The sequence below is a fragment of the Chiloscyllium plagiosum genome, unplaced genomic scaffold (assembly GCF_037043375.1).
Source record: "Chiloscyllium plagiosum isolate Xiang-an unplaced genomic scaffold, Cpla_swu_hap1 HiC_scaffold_9, whole genome shotgun sequence".
Lineage (NCBI taxonomy): Eukaryota > Metazoa > Chordata > Chondrichthyes > Orectolobiformes > Hemiscylliidae > Chiloscyllium > Chiloscyllium plagiosum.
Window position 1 is genome coordinate 77,359,055 of NW_028270147.1, and position 17,823 is coordinate 77,376,877.

Here is a 17,823-nt window from a genome sequence, read left to right on the forward strand (position 1 = left end):
GGAACGGCCGCGGCCGCTGGCGGTACGGGATTTGAAATCGGACGGCGGGGCGGGGCTGGAGGGCGCCGCGCTGTCCTATTGGCCCGGGCGTGCCAGCTCCCTGATTGGTGGGGAACGCGCGGAACCCGGCAGGGCGATTGGCTGGAAGTGAGGGTTTGAATTGCGGGGTGGGCGGGGAACTGGTGCTAACGGTCGCCGTGGTAGTCAGTGATGGTCGGACGGAGGTGATCATCGAAAAGGGGACTACGGCTTGCAAGGGGGTAAAAAGACAAAGCGCGGCGGGACTTCACCGTCGGGAGCGGCCTTCGGAAAGACCGCGATGGACCTGAGCTCGGCCCGGCGGCCGCACCGCTCGGTCCCGGCCGTGTCCGACGGAGGCGAGGATGTCCCCGTCCTCGTCCTCACTCACTTCGCCCGGACTCCGTTCGTCTGCTTTGACAGCGTGAGGACCGGCAGCTCCAAGACCCAGACCCTGGCCGTCGAGAATCCCGAGAGCGTCCCGGTTTGGGTGACGATCGACAAGTTCCCCAGCTCCAGGGGCTTCACAATCAGCGAACGGGAGTTCATGGTGCAGGTAAGGGGGCCAGTCTTTAAACTGTGTTCCCAATGTCCCCCCCGCCCAACCTCCCGGATCATCTTTGGATGGAGTTCTTACATTTGATGATAAAATACTGCACACGTATCTAATTGAGTATGCAACCCACCCTTCCAGTAATTTGGCCAGTGTCAAGATGTTCAGATTGTCTATTAACGATGTTAAAAATCACACAACACCAGGTTATAGTCCAACAGGTTTAATTGGAAGCACACTAGCTGTCGGAGCGCCGCTCCTTCATCAGGTGGTAGTGGAGGGCTCAATCCTAACACACAGGATTTATAGCAAAACTTTACAGTGTCATGTTACTGAAATTATACATTGAAAAATTGATTGTTAAGCCTTTCATCTGTTAGAACACATTGATGGTTTCACTTTCAGGTGTAAATCACAACCTTTTTATTTAAAAAAGTTGCATTCTCGGGTTAGCTGTTAACAGTGGTGGTAGCTAGACAGTATGTTGAAGGTGTTGGCCCCCTGTGTTCTCTGTCTATGCCATGATGTTTAGCTTGATTCTAATCTAAAAAGTGAGATAATGGAGTTTTACATAAATTCATGCAGTGTTTGAGCTCAGATCCTGGATTAATAATCTGATGATAATACCTCTAGGCCATCTCCTCCGCCTGTAAAGACAAGACCACGTTTGTTTTGTATTTTTGATGGTGAACTGAAAAGTACAGAGGAATGTAGAAGGAGTTTCTGCACTTTTTAAAAAGAAAGGGATTGATTGAAGTTCATTTTGAGTGCAGTTTTGTTCAAGCAATTGGAGTCAGATTATTTCCATCCTTGGTGCTGGCCTGTGTACAAAGTGGAATTAAGCTGGAAACAAGTTGCTGATTAGTTTGTGGAGTTGTGACGAATTGTGAATGGCCAAGGCCATAACCCTTACAGCAACTGTCTGGTTCATTTTCTCTCAAGAAAGCCAATTTACCTTCCCTCGCTGGAACTGAGAGCTATGGTCTTTTAATTAGTATGTAAAAGCTTTTGCAAATAATACACCAAATCGCCTGTGTCTCCTGCAAAAAAGTGATGTGAACTTACAGAAGTGAAGTTGAAAAGCAAAAACTCCTGACAAGCGAAAGCATCATTTCAACTATTCTTGTACCCCTGTGGAATATGAGCGCAGCAGGTCAGGCAGCATCCAAGGAACAGGAGAATCGACGTTTCGGGCATAAGCCCTTCTTCAGGAGAAGGGCTTATGCCCGAAACGTCGATTCTCCTGTTCCTTGGATGCTGCCTGACCTGCTGCGCTTTTCCAGCAATACATTTTCAGCTCTGATCTCCAGCATCTGCAGTCCTCACTTTCTCTTTCCTGTGGAATATGGCCATTGATCTGCTTCCCCAGTTTATTTTTCCGTCCACTCATAACACCAGTTTTCGTGTGTGTGTAGTTCAAAAGGGGGTTAGTGTGCAACTCGGGTTATAGTAATAAATACTAAATCTTGTTATGTACATAAACATGGGGGTCTGTCTTAGCCTGGGAAGCCCAACAGGTAAATTATCAAGTTACACAAAGTCCCCCAAAATTTTAATTTTTGTGACAATTTCGGTCCATGAGGTGTGACATGAAGACTCCTCAAAACTTCCTTGTTTGTTTTAAATAAAGAGGATCGTGTCTCTTTCTGCTTTGGAAATTGAAGCAATTGTGAACAAGCTCCAGAATGTAACTGATTTGTGTACATTTATTACATTTGTGATTACAAATATCCTTTGCAACAACAATGAATGTATTGTGTCGATCATTCAGCAGAATTCCATGGTGTTAAGCAATAGCTATTGCATGATGATTGTGTGCTGTCATTTTCTCAGGAATGTGGTAAGAAAAGGTATTTACAAGATTTCTTCATTTTCAGTATTGGCTGAATCCTAATACAGAAGTGTGTTCAAACATGTTTAGAATTGTTAAACAAATCCTGCAGTAACATTTCATATTATATCATTGTTAATTGCTTTTTCTCATTTGCTTTTAATTATCAGAAACTAAACTTTCAATGTAATTCTCATCTTTTGAATTCAGCCAGCAGAAAAATATTACCTTTCCATAACTTGGACACCAGTAGATATTGGAGGCATTCGAGAAACTGTGACATTTCATGTTGGCTGTGTGAAAGTTCTTTGCATTCTTCTGGGAAAGGCAGAGGATGCACCCAAAAAAAAGGTTGGAGCATTTGTTAATTAAAGAAACAGAAACAATGTTTGTGTGTATTTATAATATAGATAAAAATACTTTGGTCAGATTTTCATTCTTCACCCTACTTTAGGGATAAAAATAACCTTGCAGTTTTCAGTGTATTTTTGATTCTCTAACCATTCTATAAACTGTTACAATGACGTTTTGGATCCATACACTACACGAAAGCCTCACTTCTGTGACTTTTACTACAATGCAAGCGAAACAAGTATGAATTAATTATAATTTACCATTTTAATGAAACTAATAAATCAGTTATTACAAACCATAACCTACATGTGTATTAGCAGATACAATAAGCGTCGATCTTATGAATTTGTGACTGGATTTTGACAGTACCCTGTCAATTAATCAAGTAGTTGTTCAATATTGTACCATTTCAAAAATGGACAAGCAAAGATTCATAGCTGAAAGGTGCACAGCTCTGGTAATCAACAGAAAGTTTGACCTGATGCTGTGGAACCTGACCGGATCTTCAGTCAATGTTGAGGACCCCAATTCCTCAGTACTTAATTGCATATTGTTGTACTGTATTGGGTCTGTCCTGTATTGGCCAGCATGGTGAAGAAACAACTTTGGGCTTTGCCTCAGAACTGTGATTCTGTAACTTCGACTGAGCTCTGCTCGAAGAGTCTGCTGGGGCAATGTGGTTAACTCTTTACTGAATTTTGGAGTAACTATCAAGTAGTACATAAACCGCTATGAAAAACAAAAGGGCAAAGTGGGTCAACTACTCTACATTCGTCTGTGGAATGAGGTCAAGAAAGGCACATTTGCCCAGTCAACCACACAAAATCCTAACATCTGCCAAATTACCTTTGCCCCAGCAGACGTATGACAGAGATTTGCCACCAGACATTTGCCTTTTCCCACAACCTTGTCCATTATGTCATACGCATGCTTGCAATGTTGAATCATGGCTAAGGACATCTCTGATCGCTTTCTTAAGATTTGTATTTCCATATCCTTTTCCATACAGCTTGTGGAGCAAATAAGCCTTCTCTACAACTCACTTACAAATGCAGTTGAATTCTCCAACTCTAGCCTATAGCTGTTGATCTGTACAATCGCAGTCATATTCACCTTTGGCATCCATAAATCTTTACCTTTTTGATCAGTACTAATCCTGCTATTCCCTTGTAAGGTTTGAAGTCCAATTTTGATTAAAACTTCAGGAAATGTCTTGATGTTTTACTCCGCAGAAGTACTGCACGTGGATTATATGTAATTTCATTTATTTTCATCCTTTCAGAAATCCCTTCCATTTCATCCCACCATAAGTAACGCCTGTTTATATTCTTCTTGTCAATAAACTTCAAAATAGAAGATGACTATGATTTTTAATGTATACACTATATGTCTACAAGAATTCAAAACTCTAATATTAACAATTTTCATATTTGTAAAAAAAAATTTTGAGAACAATTTTGGTTTCTTTCGTTACTTCAATGGATGCTGTAAATTTGACCTGGTGATTTTATGCAGCAGCATAGCTACTGATAAATGTTTTTTTTTAAAAATCAAAGTTAACTTAGTTTGCTGTATCTTATCCTAGAAGTTGCATTATGCATTGGGTAATAGAATTGTTAACTAACCGTAACAATTTCTATTAGGTATTCTACAACAGACACAGGCATAACAAGGAATACAATACTTGTGATGTTTTGGTAACTGGAGAAAATTTACCTTTTTCCTCCAAGCGCACCATATTTACTGCACTGTATTGCAAATTGCATATTTGCTCTATCCCAAAAGTCCTAATTCTGAAAAATTCAATCTCTCATCAGCTCTGTCGATATTGGTGGCATGGTATGAGAACTTTCACTATTACAAACATTATTTCTAGAGAAAAAAATTACCTTACAAACAATTGGAATAAAAGCTGACAAGATCTCTGGACTTAATGCCTAATGGGTCTTAAAAGAAATGGCTGCACAGATTGTAAATGGATTGATTACGATGTGCCAAATTTTTCTAGAGTACAGATAAGAACCAGTGAAAGGTTACAGATCTTGATGCTTGTTGAGAAAGGAGTTTGTCAGCAGGATAATTTCTCTTGCATTTATTCTTGCGAAAATCATAATAAAATCAATTTGACTCTATATGATCGAGAAATCATTTTAGACAGTACAGTAAAATGTAACTGCCAGAGCCGATACGTAAGAACTAGCAGATATAATGTATTGGGATTTCAAAATAAATGTTCAATTAGGTTCCATATTAAAAGTTATTGCACATTAAGAGCTTCCGATGGCAATATATTACATTAATAGAGAATTGGCTAACAGACAACAAATAGGATAAATGGGTCATCTTCAGATTAGCAAATTGTAGCTAGAGCTATGCAACAGATACTAATGTTGGACTATGAACTATTTTAGAATCTGTAGAGTGTATTATAGTTAAATTTGATAATATAAATTGGAACGAAGGCAATGCCTGTAGAAGGATGTAGTTGCTGATTGATCAAATTTTGTCAGGTGGATTATGTTGAAATTTGAGGATATTCACTTTGATAGGAAGAAAAATTTAAACTTGTTCAAATTTAGAGAGATTGCAGGATGCTGTCATCCATGGGATCTGGATCTCCTTACACACACGCTTTGAAGTTAGTATGCATGTGCAGCAAGTAATTAAGTGAATAGAATCTTGCCTTTTATTGCAAAGGAGATGGAGTTTAAAAGTCAGGAAATCCTGATCCACCTGTACAGGCTATTGATAGACTGTAAGTAGAGAATTGCATACTATTTTGATCTCCTTAAACAAGGAGGTAAATATTGAAATTGGAAGCTGTTCAGAAAAGGTTCACGGGATTCCTGGGATGAAGGTTTTATGTAGTGAGGAGCAATCAAGTATGTTAAGCTCTCGTTCATTCTGGAGTTGAGAATGAAAGATCAATCTATTGGTGTATACAAGATTCTAAGAGGACTTGATCAGGTAGGTATTGAAAGGATATTTCCACTGATATGGGAATCTGAAATCGAAATAAGACATTGTCCATTTAAAAGGGTGAGTTTCTTCTGAATATTGTGAATATTTGGAATTCTCTACCCCAGAGAGCTGTGGAAATGTGAGACGACAAATACATTTAAAGTTGAGATGGATAGAGTTTTGACTTGAGAATCCAGGTTTGTTAGGACATATGTGAAAGTGGAGTTGAGCCCATTGTCTGATCATTTAAGCTGGATGAGAAAGCAGCCCTGTGTCTTACATCTCCTACTTCTGATGTTCTTATGTGCGAATTTGCAAATTATCAAATCTTTATTCGAGAACTCTTAAAAACACTTTTGTTATGGTTTGATATAGTTAGAATTTAAGTGTTTTTGCTTTTGTTTCTGATTTCCTGTTATTAAAAAAGTCAGCAAATATCTGATTTATTTGTTTGAGAATTTATTGCAAGTATCTTGTGCAAAATAGTTTGAAAATTCAGTATAAATACTTACCTTTCTTCCATAGCGAAGCCTGTGGGAATCAATTAAAAGAAAGAAGGCCTCGGAAAGTTCTGGCCCTTTGAAGCCAAAACGAAGTGCGTCAATTGCCAGCAAAACCATCATTATATCACAAAAGGTGGATACTATGAAAACGGGGGAACCTCGCAGTCCTCTTCAATCATGTGAAAATGTGGGTCCAATTGGCGATAGAGTTCCTCCTCTTCACCACTGCTCAACATTTCATGGTCATGAGATACTGCAATTATCTCCTATATTGCCACCAGGTCAAATTAAGGAAGAGTTTGAAAATTGTACACCACTTTCACTTAAACGTTCCACTACTTATTCTCTCCTTCGAAGTAATGGAATAACAGTGCAAAATGAGATGAGGCTGGATTGTGACAAAAAGCCTAATGCATTGCGCACAGTTGAGAATTTTCCGGAATCTGGAGGGAACTTGGTAAATCAACCAGTAAAAGAGTTTTCTGTCCGGACTCCAGCAAATTTGCCTTGTATATCTGCTCCTCATACTCCAATTAATGGGCGTCGGATCTTAAGCCCTGATTCTTTTGTAAATGACAGTTATGTTCCTGAAGAGAACCCTGACGTAATCGTTGAGCCATCAGTGCTATCACCAGATCAGTTTTTGAAGGATACAGTAGAAACTATGAATCAGTCTTTACCAAGTTTAACTCAGGTACAGGCTGTTGAAACAACCTCAAACAAAATTGCATTGCAATCAAGAAATTCTGCAAAACAGAAGAGGAGCAATGAGAGTTTGGGCTTAGAGGGGACGCTTGGATTATACACGCCAGAGAAGGGTTCTCCCCCTGTTATAAGTATGGAAGAACTGGGGCCACCAAAGTCAAGGTTAACTTTCTTTGTGACGTCAAAAACATCTAATGGCCACCAGAGGGCACAGCCTGCTAAACAGCAAGCACTTCAATCTGCTGCGCAAACCAAATTGCTCCCTGTCTACACCACTACAGGAACCAAATGTAACTCTGTAAGACCTCCTGAATTGGAAAAAAAAGTTCAGTTATCCAGGAAGAAAGTTATTGAAGTTAATGCAAATTCCAGTTCTCATTCTGTTACTATTATACAGACTGACACTGAAATCAGAAATCCAAGTCTTGCTAACCAACTATCCTTTTCTGGCAGAAAAAGAAAAAGTTCAGAGTTCTTGTCGCAAGCATGTGAAAAGGATATTGTTACAAATAAAAGAAAGTCTGTACAGGTGGAACAATTGAGTAGAAAATCAAATGTGAAAAAATGCCGTTCATTTGGAGGAAAATCACTTCAGAAGAGGAAATCTGGTATGAAATGATGTGCTCAATTTTATGCAGAAAATGTAGTGGATTTGTGGAGAGCATATTTCATTTGTTTCGTTAATATACTAATGTAAGGTATTGATATTTGAAACCATTGCATTATATTCCACAAGTCTATCACTGATGGGAAGATTTGAGAACAGTGTGAGACTTCTGTATTGGAATCATGTTGGACATGAAAAAATGAGAAAGCCATTTGAATGTTTGTGCCCAGAAGCCGTTTATCTGATATGAATATATTGTTGAATAACTAAAGAAAACATGCATCTGCATTGTAGATTTATTTGAAATTGAACGTTATGGTGACGTTGAAAAGATCAGACAGAGCTGAAGTCTGAATATGTGGCATTAAAATTGAGCAATCTTTTGAATTTTCCACTGGGTGGAACTTCCTATAGTTTACATTAAATAAAATAGTTATTCAGGAGAATTTTGAGCATTTAAATAAAATGTCTAATTTCTGAGTAACTCCTCAGCTGACCCCATACCTATCGCAGTCCCCAACTACACCACCTCCCAGCCACCAACTTGACCTTTCCCATTCCATTTTCTCCACTCACCCTCACCTGCATCATTTATCTGGCCCCCTATCCACTGCATCCCTCTCTCTGCCTCGTACCTGTATTCATCTGACATTCTGGCACCGTAACCCTTTCACAGCACGTTACATACATGGCATCCTACCCACCTTCTGGCTTACTTGCCTAGAACCCTATCTACTCTACCCTCATAGCACCCTGACATCGCACTTGTGTCACTGCTTGACAGCAGCTGCTAAAGTGGTTGTCAACACCTTTTACATTACAGAATAATGTCTCTCACTGCTGTGAAAAAGAATGTGCATGTCTTCTTCTAAATGCTCTGACCGTCAAAAGAACTATCAGAATGGAAGTACAGTTACACATTTCCAAGAGAGCCTTGAGTTCCCTTCTTTTTGAGGAATAAAGTAGCAAGCTGCATAAGTTTGCCCTTCCTTGTAAAATTTGACCCAGAAGTTCAGCAGTTACTGAATACTTCTGCTCTGAAATAGGAAGTTATTCAGCAGCTTGAGGTCTAATATTACTGAATTTTAGTACTGTTTAGATCATGCAATAGCTAAGCTTTTGCTCGATCAGATAAATCCCTGGTTTTGTCGTAGGCCTGAGCTCCAGGTCCAATTAAATAATATGTTCTTGGATGGCTTATCTTGCCAGTAAGGCAAATGAAGTGCTGCTGCACAGTTTCTTCACCTTGTTTCAGAATTTTCTGTACAGGTAGTTCTGCTATTATGCGATTGTTATGTTCTTGAGACCCTGCACTATGTAAGAATCGTGCAAAGTGTTGGTGACGTAATTGCGTTATGACCACATGCATTTAAAAAGTTTGCACTTTAGAAACAATGTTCCCATTCGTCAATTGCACTCCAGCCAATTTGCTGTGGCAAACCACACGTTCCAGCAATATTACCTGTATTTTGTGAGCAAGTGGTATCCATTTTTAACATAAAAGAAGTCCAACGTTGTCCGTTTATTACTGATGGAAATTATCTGGTATACAGTTGGCTAATAACTCCAAACCAAGCTCATTACTGTATATAAACATCACTGTATAAACCATTAGTAAATGTATTTGCATTATGCAAATAGGTAGTTTGTTTTTGCTGTTTTCAAGATGCTTGCTTTATAGATTAACTATTATAACTTGTCATAAGTTCATGCAATAAATGTATAGTTTTGTTGAACTCCACAGTTTCTCATGTTCAGGCCTCTGTTACTGCACGTATAAAACCTGGAAAACTAATGCCTGGAGTTGCTCAGTCACAATTTGTTTTTCGAAAATTGACCAAGACAGGTAGGCGAATGTACAGTATTTGTAAACTTGCTAATTTTATTTGTAAACTGAACAAATTTAGAAATCTTATTACTTTGTAAAGATGATCTGTTTAACTGTTTATCTGCAGTAACTTTGCAATGACGTGAGGTTCCATTTGCTAATTTCCTTGATGTGTTTTTACTTTGTTCAAGTCTTTTTAATATGGTTACATATATTTTAATACAGCTGATGGTAATGCTGTTTTGATGACACGTTGGATAGGTCATTGGTTACATTGGCAAAGAATTGTACAGTGAAATTTGAACTATTCTAAAATTGGTACATGACAGTTGCAAAAAAGATATGAATGGACTGGATTTACCTTACTAAGGGATACTGGCAATTAAATCTGGTTCCATGGGCCCCAATTAAAATTTATCCATTTGGTGCAAAACAGTCTGTTTAGAGGGTACAAAATCTGTTCTCAAAGATGTTGCCTCGACTGACCTAGGGCTAGCTGTCTGTGAAAGGCCACTGGACTTGGGTTAGTGAAGTGTTGTACAAAAAGCATGCTCAACAAGGTTTCTGCTGGTATGGGCAAGATTCTGCTATTTTCCCAACATAACAGTTAGCTCACAATCATCTTTTAAAAAGATGAGAAATGGGCTGTGCCTACGATCAATAGCAGAAAAACTCTGTTTTAAAATGCCATCCAGCTGGACATTCTACGACTCTTGTAATTGGTCATTCTGATAAATCTGAACAGCTCACATCTTATCTTATGTTGTCTTATCAAATGTTGTTTCAGGAAACTTGAAGAATTTATGCATTTCAGTTTGCTGCAGGCCATTTAATAGAAATTTTTATTAATACATTTTATTATTTATGTTAAAATGCAATACTGTGACTATTACCCAGTGAGTGGGGTGCATTTTATAATTATGTAAACTGGGTGACGTACCCAGTTTGTTATGTGTACTATCAGATTCCAGGCTAAATTATTTGGAATCAGTGTTTATTAATTAAGTAAACTGGTCAGATGTATTAGTTCTAGTAGAAAGTACTGTTGAATATATAAACAACTTCATCACAATCATCTTCTATCATTGAGTCACTTGCACTCTTCTTTTTGTTTTTTCGTGTTACAACCAAAGCGCTGAAAATATTAAAGTATAAATGTATGCTGTGTATAATTATCTTGAGATTACCTTGTTGGCGAGTACTTGTATCTAACTGTATTGATTAGAAATACTATTATTCAAATTTCTTATTTGCAGTCATTCCTAGGCATCCAAACCCATTTTCTACAGGAAACATGTATTATGATGAGCAATGGAAAGAGAAGCAAGAGAGAGGTTTCACGTGGTGGCTGAATTTCATTCTTACACCCGATGACTTAACAGTGAACACTGAGTCCTCCAGAGGTGAACTGAAATGAGCAGCATACAATATTGAGCTTTGGGTGTTTTTTTTCTGTAGTTAATGATTTACTCCTAAAAACATTTAAGTTCTCAGTGCCAGGTGTTTCATTGTGCCATGGTTTCTCACTTTTGTTGTGGTTCTGTTCACCGAGCTGGGAATTTGTGTTGCAGATGTTTCGTCCCCTGTCTAGATGACATCCTCTGTGCTTGGGAGCCTCCTGTGAAGCGCTTCCGTGATGTTTCCTCTGGCATTTGTACCTGGCGCTTCCGGTTGTCTGTTCCAGCTGTCCGCTGCAGTGACCGGTATATTGGGTCCAGGTCGATGTGCTTATTGATTGAATCTGTGGATGAATGCCATGCCTCTAGGAATTCCCTGGCTGTTCTGTTTGGCTTGTCCTATAATAGTAGTGTTGTCCCAGTCGAACTCATGTTGCTTGTCATCTGAGTGTGTGGCTACTAAGGATAGCTGGTCATGTCGTTTCGTGGCTAGTTGGTGTTCACGTCTGCAACACAAATTCCCAGCTCGGCGAACAGAACCACAACAACGAGCACCCGAGCTACAAATCTTCTCCCAAACTTTCTCACTTTTTTTCAAGTGTGTATTTAAGAATCTTTATATTGGCAATAATTTATTTAAAATCCTGGTGCTGGATGAACAATTTGGAATTTCAATTTTTAACATTTTTAATGTTAATTTTTAAATTTTGTATGATCAATTAAACAAATCTTTTTCAGACTCTTAATCAGGGAGACAATTACCAAAAATGTTAAGCCCTGCTGTTATGGTAACTTAAATATTTAACTTTATCTTTTTTTAGTAAACACTGCTACATTGTTTATGGGTTCTGAGATCCAGCACCACAAAATTAGTGTCCCTGCAGCACCAACCAATGAAGAAATGTCACTGAGAGCATACACCGCAAAATGTCGACTTAATCGTCTTCGTCGTGCAGCTTGCAGACTATTTGCATCTGAAGGGATGGTTAAAGTTATACATAAATTGGAAGCAGCTATTGAAGCTAAACATCTACTTGTGCGGAAAGACCGATATCTTTGGAAAGACATTGGTAAATTTTCAACATATAACTTTTCTGTTTATTGTGCTAATTCTGAAGTTTTGTGCAAGATTTGCAATCCATCCGTCACTTTCTTCCGAATGGAGGGAACGTGACACGAGAGGAGATTCTGATAAGAGTTCCTTCAAAGATTCAGAAACAGTTCCATTCTGGCAGTCACTTTGTATTCTAGAATTGTTGGATAAGGAAAACGATGCCTGCTTTACATAAGAATTAGCTGCTATATTCTAACAATTAAAGGTCCTGATCTCCACTTTGACAGCTGCTGTCAAACAGTAAATACATAAGGTAAGTTTGACATTAGGGTACTAGGTTTGCAGGATGTCAGCTGGGATAGAGTGTGAGTCAGATAGGTAAGAGATATAGTGTTTAGGGTGGGTTGCTGTTGGGCTGGGGCTCAGGTGTGGTGATTGGGAGAGATGGTGTTTTGGTGCAAAATGGGTGAAGCAGGGTTATTTCCATCAGAGCAGAAGAGGGGTGGATTAAGGTGTGGAGTGGGTGATCAATGTGATGACTCCCATTCAGTCCAGAGTTGCAGGAAGGAGGGATATGGAAGGGAGTGGGGAAGGGGAAATTTTGGCTTAGTAGGCAATCGGAGCAGTGATTGTACTGGAGTGGAGAAGGGTGTTCAGGTTCCATGTGGTGGAGGGAGCAGTGGGGTTGTAGTGTCTACAGGAGTGTATGGGCTGAATCTGATTGCGTATGTGAGGTAGATCTAATTTACTGGTTCACATGAAGGTGCTTTAAATACCCACACAAGGAGGGACGCTAAAGGCAAACATGACATAAGTTCTTGGAGGTGGGAATCGTAATCTTGAGGGAGGTTTGATGAAGCTACTTGTTTGAATGAAACTGTTCTGATTTCTACCTGACAAACACATTGATATGATGAAGTTTTATAGTTCAATTTTAATAAAAACTAAGCCATATTGTGTGAAATTGCCATTTTCAAAATTTTGCTCAGTCAAATGTTCTTGGATAGCAAATTATCTTTTTGTCACTGTTCACAGCAGAGAAGTATGAATTGCATTTTTCAACTACAGTTTCTGAGACAACACCATTGTTTGTGGGATCTTAACTTTGTGTCAGTATAAACAAGATTTGTGAATGTCTGAAAAGTTTCTGTGCTTCATGACCTTGACTAAGGCCATTAAGAGGTTTTGGAAATCTTGGCAGCTCAAAATTTCCTGAATAGTGCACAGAATTACCAGTATGAAGGGAGAAATTCCTCCAAGCTGGTGGTTGAAGTACAACATTAAAACAGACCATTTGGCCTAACAAATTCATGATTCACGTAAACCTCTTATAACCTCACTAAGTTATATCTTTTGTAACATTGGAAGGGAAGAGAAGCAGGGACTATAGAAGCGTAACTAAAAGAAATGACAAGATCACCAATCATGTCACATAGGGATATAATGAAGCCATGTACAAACGTTATCAAGTAATCAAATATGCAATCCTCTGGGAAAGGAATAGAGCACTGAAATGCAATTAGCAGAGAACGGAACAAAACTTTTGATCTGTTGTGCCTGTGGCAAGACCCAATGCTGGCAATTTACATTGTGTCATTTTCCCATCTTCTTGGAACTCTATGCTGCTTCCTTTTCAAATAACAATCCAATTCTTTCTTGAATATCTCAACTGAATGTGCCTCTGCAATTTCTCAAGAGGAAGATAGGGTTAACAAATCAAAATGTCTTTGGGTGGTGCAGGAGATCGAAATAAAGGTTAAAAAGGAAAAGTATCAAGTGAAAATACAATTGAGATCCAAGCTGAAAACAAAAGATTCTGAGGGATGTAGAAAAGCAAATGAGGGGAGTTGGGGATTCTGGAAAAAGCTCTGGTATCCAAGGTCTGGAAATCCCAAAGTCTTCTAATGATACATTGATAACGCATTGGCAAAAGTAGGTGTCGGGCAGATAAGTGACTCAAATAAATGATGTAAGCCTGGAGACAGAAAGCATGGCAGAAATGTTAAATTGACACCTTGCATCTCTCTTTACCTGTGAAGTAGCCAGTTCTCAAACAGATGACGGAACATTTATATTCATGTTGCTTCAACACTTCCTTTTCCCGGGCTTTCAATTCCTACAAAATTTGTCTTTGTTTTTAATATAGTTTACTCCAGACAGAGTTATTACTGCTTCTTTCCATGTATAACTCTTTTGCTTTGTTGATTTTTTTTTTCCATCCATGATTAGTTATTAAAGTTCTGAAGTTTACTATATCACAACACAAATCAAATTTCGCAGATGTTGCAAAACTAGACAACATTGTGAGCTGAGGAGGACAGTGCAGAAGTTTAAAAAGACAGAAAAAGTGCAATGCAGTGTGTTGTGATATGTCTTGGTTGGAAGAATGTGGAGAAACAATTCCAAAGAATACAGTTCCAAAGTGGATGCAACAGCAATGATACTTATGTTGATGTGTTCATAAATTATTGTAAAATAAGTTGTCAGCATAACTAATAAAGCTGACAGCATCCTGATCAAAAGCTCCAAGTTAGTTAGTTCAATTTTATTGCTGTATAGATCAGTGCTGGCTTTCCTTAATAAGCCCACATTTACCCACTTAATGAACCGTTTTGTCCAGAATTACAATTTCTGTAAGCTCCCCACTATCAACATTAAACCGACTGGACTCTAGTTGCTGGGCTTATCTTTAAGCTCATGTTTGCACGAGGATGTCTGAAACCACTTCATCTTTGTCTTCTTCTCTATTATTTTTGTCATCCAGGGATGTCTGCATTTCTACTTTTTCTTATTCATTCACCGAATGTGTGCATTGCTGGCTAGGCCAGCATTCATTGACCATCCCTAGTTGTTCAATTGAGAGTTGAGAGACAACCACATGGCTATATGTCTAGAGTCACATATAGGCCAGAGGACAGTTTCTTTCCTTAAAGGATATTGGTGAACCATATGGGTTTTTCCTGACAATCTGTGATGGTTTAGTGGTCATCATTAGACTTCTACTTCTAGATTTTTCTTTTTATTGAATTTATATTTCACCATCTGTCAATGTGGGAATTGAAACCAGGTCTTCAGAACATTATCTGCTTCTGCAGATTAATAGTCTAACGATAATACCACTAGGCTATCGCCTCCTAATGGGACTGTACCTGGTCTGTGGCTGACCTATTTCTTCCATTTATGCAGCCTATTTTGCAGATACTGTTTCACCTGCAAGTCTTTGGTTCCAATTGATTTCACCCCATCAAAATTGACTTTCCACAAATTTGTTTTTTTTAGTCTAGCTTGCTCTTTTTCTACAGCTGACCTAACTTTGAGGTGATGATTAGAGTGCCCTAAATTTTCCCCCACTGATACTTGAAACTCTTGTATTTGGCTTTTGCAAATGAGGTAGGCTAAAAAGCCGAAGCAAAATGTTTGCAATAATCATTGGTAAAAGGAATTGGCTCCCACCAAAATTGATACGGAGCTGTAACATTCCTGTTAATCTGGTCTGGCTGTAATAATGCTGGATTCACTCACACATTTTATTTGGTAAATAAAATCCAGAGGTGGTATCTGTCTAACTTCAAGGCATGCCTTTTTTATGTCTGTGCAATTCTGCAATGGAACACAGGTCCAATTACTTGTATTGAATGGACAGCAGAATGAAAATTAGAATAATTTGTCATCCCCATTCAAGCAATGTTTTTATTAGAAAGAAAGTTATCATGTTCAAATGTTCAATTTATCCTTAAAGTTATATATTAAGTTGTATAGCTGCACAAATGTTACTTCTCTTCTGTTACTGTGGAATGTGGAACATAACTTTGAATTTTACTGATTTTGGAACTTTTTATCTGTAGGTACATGCTATTATATTTACCTCTTGTATTTTCTTTTTCACTGAAGGAGAGCGACAGAAGATCCTAAAGTGGCTTTTGTCATATAATCCTCTGTGGTTGCGTATAGGACTGGAGGTAAGGCTTACTTTGTACAATTAGGAATAATATAAGCAAATTTGACAATTTTGTGTAATGGTGCATATATTTTGGTGTAATGGCTGAAATCTTCATCTTGTCACATTTCAGTGTATATTTGGTGAACTGATTCCACTGGAAAGCAACAGCGATGTGGTTGGCTTAGCTAGATTTATTTTAAATCGCCTACTTTGGAATTCTGATATAGCTGCAGTATTTCAACATCCGACTGTGCCACATTTATATCGTGACGGTAAAAAAAGTTTTGCTTCAAATATGAAAAGTGTTTCAAAATGTAAGTGTGACATGTAGGTTACAGGGCTGTCATTGACTTGAAGTGCCTCCAGAAGTATTGAGAGAAAGATGGATTGGAACTAAACTTTCATCTAAGTTTTAATAAGTGCAAATTTAGTTTTCTGTGTACGTATTTTGGTTGTGCTAATTGGAATAATATTGATTAACATCATTAAATTTTACAGCACAAAATAAGATTACACTGCATTATGTTATCTCCAATAAAGTTTTCCAAGTTTTGCAATTTGTTTTACAAATTCCCTTCTTTTCAAAAGTCATTGTTGATTCTACTTCTGCTACTACTTCTATAATTGAGGTGATTTGTTAGTCCACTGAAGATCATTGTAACTTGACCACATGGACAGTGCAATCAGATAGCGGATTGACATTTTCCCTTCTCCTGAATGGCATTAGTGAACTAATTGCTCTTCTGTATGTTATCAGTTTTTAATTTTTAGAATCCTGTAATTGTGCTACCTGAGTTACAAGTTGAACAGTTGTATTATGTATAGTTTGCAAAAGTGGAGGAGCTTGTAGAACATAAGCTGCAACACACAAAATACACAAAGGCAGTGGGTGAACACATCCCCACAAATTGATCAATCCATGACTGATTTTTCCTGGACAATCAGAAAGAAAATTTGCCCCCAGTTTGGAATTAAAATTTTGAAAGGAACAGTTCCTCTATTCCCAGGCTGATTTAATTCCCTACATTTGTTGATCAGCAGCAAGTGCAGGAGGGAATGGTCTTTGACTGGAGGAGAAATGAAAAGTGAGTAGATGCATAAGACTGTTGAGGGCATGGGTGAGCTGTTGGTTTGCAAGCCGTGGCTGCAATGCAGGGAGGACCAGCCAGTTTGCCCAGCAATACTAGTTAAGGGACATAGCCACTTTGGGGCAAGAATTATTTTGGCTACCTCAAAGACAAAAGTATTTTTGCAGCTTCCTTTTATTGGTCATGATTGCTTCAAACTACACTTTCATTTAAATTAAAACAGTCATGAAATCTCAGCTTTAAAAAACATTTACTGAAGTAGCATCAACTACTTCACTGGGCAGGGAATTCCATAGATTTACAACCCTCTGGGTGTAGAAGTTCCTTCTCAATTCAGTCCTAAATCTGCTCCATCTAATCTTGAGGCTATGCCCTCTTGTCCTAGTTTCACCTGCCAGTGGAAGCATCTTCTCTACTTCAATTTATCTATTCCCTTCATAATTTTATGTTTCCGTAAGATTCCTCCCTTATTCCAGTGAATATAATCCCAGTCTACTCAGTCTCTCCTCATAAACCAATCCCCTCAACTCCGGAATCAACCTAGTGAACCTCCTGTGCACCACTTCAAGTGTCAGTACATCCTTTCTCAAGTAAGGAGAAGAAAACTGCACGCAGTACTCCAGATGTGGCCTCAGCTGCAACATAACCCCCCACCCCCAGCTTTTAAACTCAGTCCCTTTAGCAAAGAAGGACTACATGCCATTTGTCTTCCTAATTACTTGTTGTACCTGCAGACCAACCCTCTATGATTCATGCACAAGTACACCCAGGTCCCTCTGCATAGCGGCATGCTGCAACGTTTTACCATTCAAATAGTAATCCTTTTTACAGTTACTCCTACCAAAATGGGTGATTTCACAAAGTTAATTAAGCTTAATTTGCTTGTTTAAATGCAGTGGATTTTAATTAACGTATATTGTATCTTGAGCCTTGATTACATTTCCATCTTGAATTTGGGGTTGCACCTCAGTTAGTAGTGTAAAA

General features: G+C 38.5%; 1 protein-coding gene across 4 annotated transcripts in view; it reads left to right on the forward strand.

The window, feature by feature from the left end:
- The first annotated feature begins 290 nt into the window (after positions 1–290).
- aspm (assembly factor for spindle microtubules) overlaps positions 291–17,823 on the forward strand; it is a 58,875-nt gene continuing 41,342 nt past the window's right edge. For 2 of the 4 annotated variants that reach the window (XM_087990850.1, XM_087990851.1), the window contains exons 1-8: positions 291–574; positions 2,613–2,753; positions 6,243–7,533; positions 9,259–9,378; positions 10,617–10,763; positions 11,579–11,827; positions 15,703–15,770; positions 15,882–16,023. In XM_087990850.1, the coding sequence (XP_087846976.1) occupies positions 320–574; positions 2,613–2,753; positions 6,243–7,533; positions 9,259–9,378; positions 10,617–10,763; positions 11,579–11,827; positions 15,703–15,770; positions 15,882–16,023 (2,413 nt within the window). In that variant the 5' untranslated portion in view covers positions 291–319. The remainder of the gene's footprint in view (positions 575–2,612; positions 2,754–6,242; positions 7,534–9,258; positions 9,379–10,616; positions 10,764–11,578; positions 11,828–15,702; positions 15,771–15,881; positions 16,024–17,823) is intronic. The other 2 variants (XM_043699799.2, XM_043699800.2) reach the window with 1 other exon arrangement.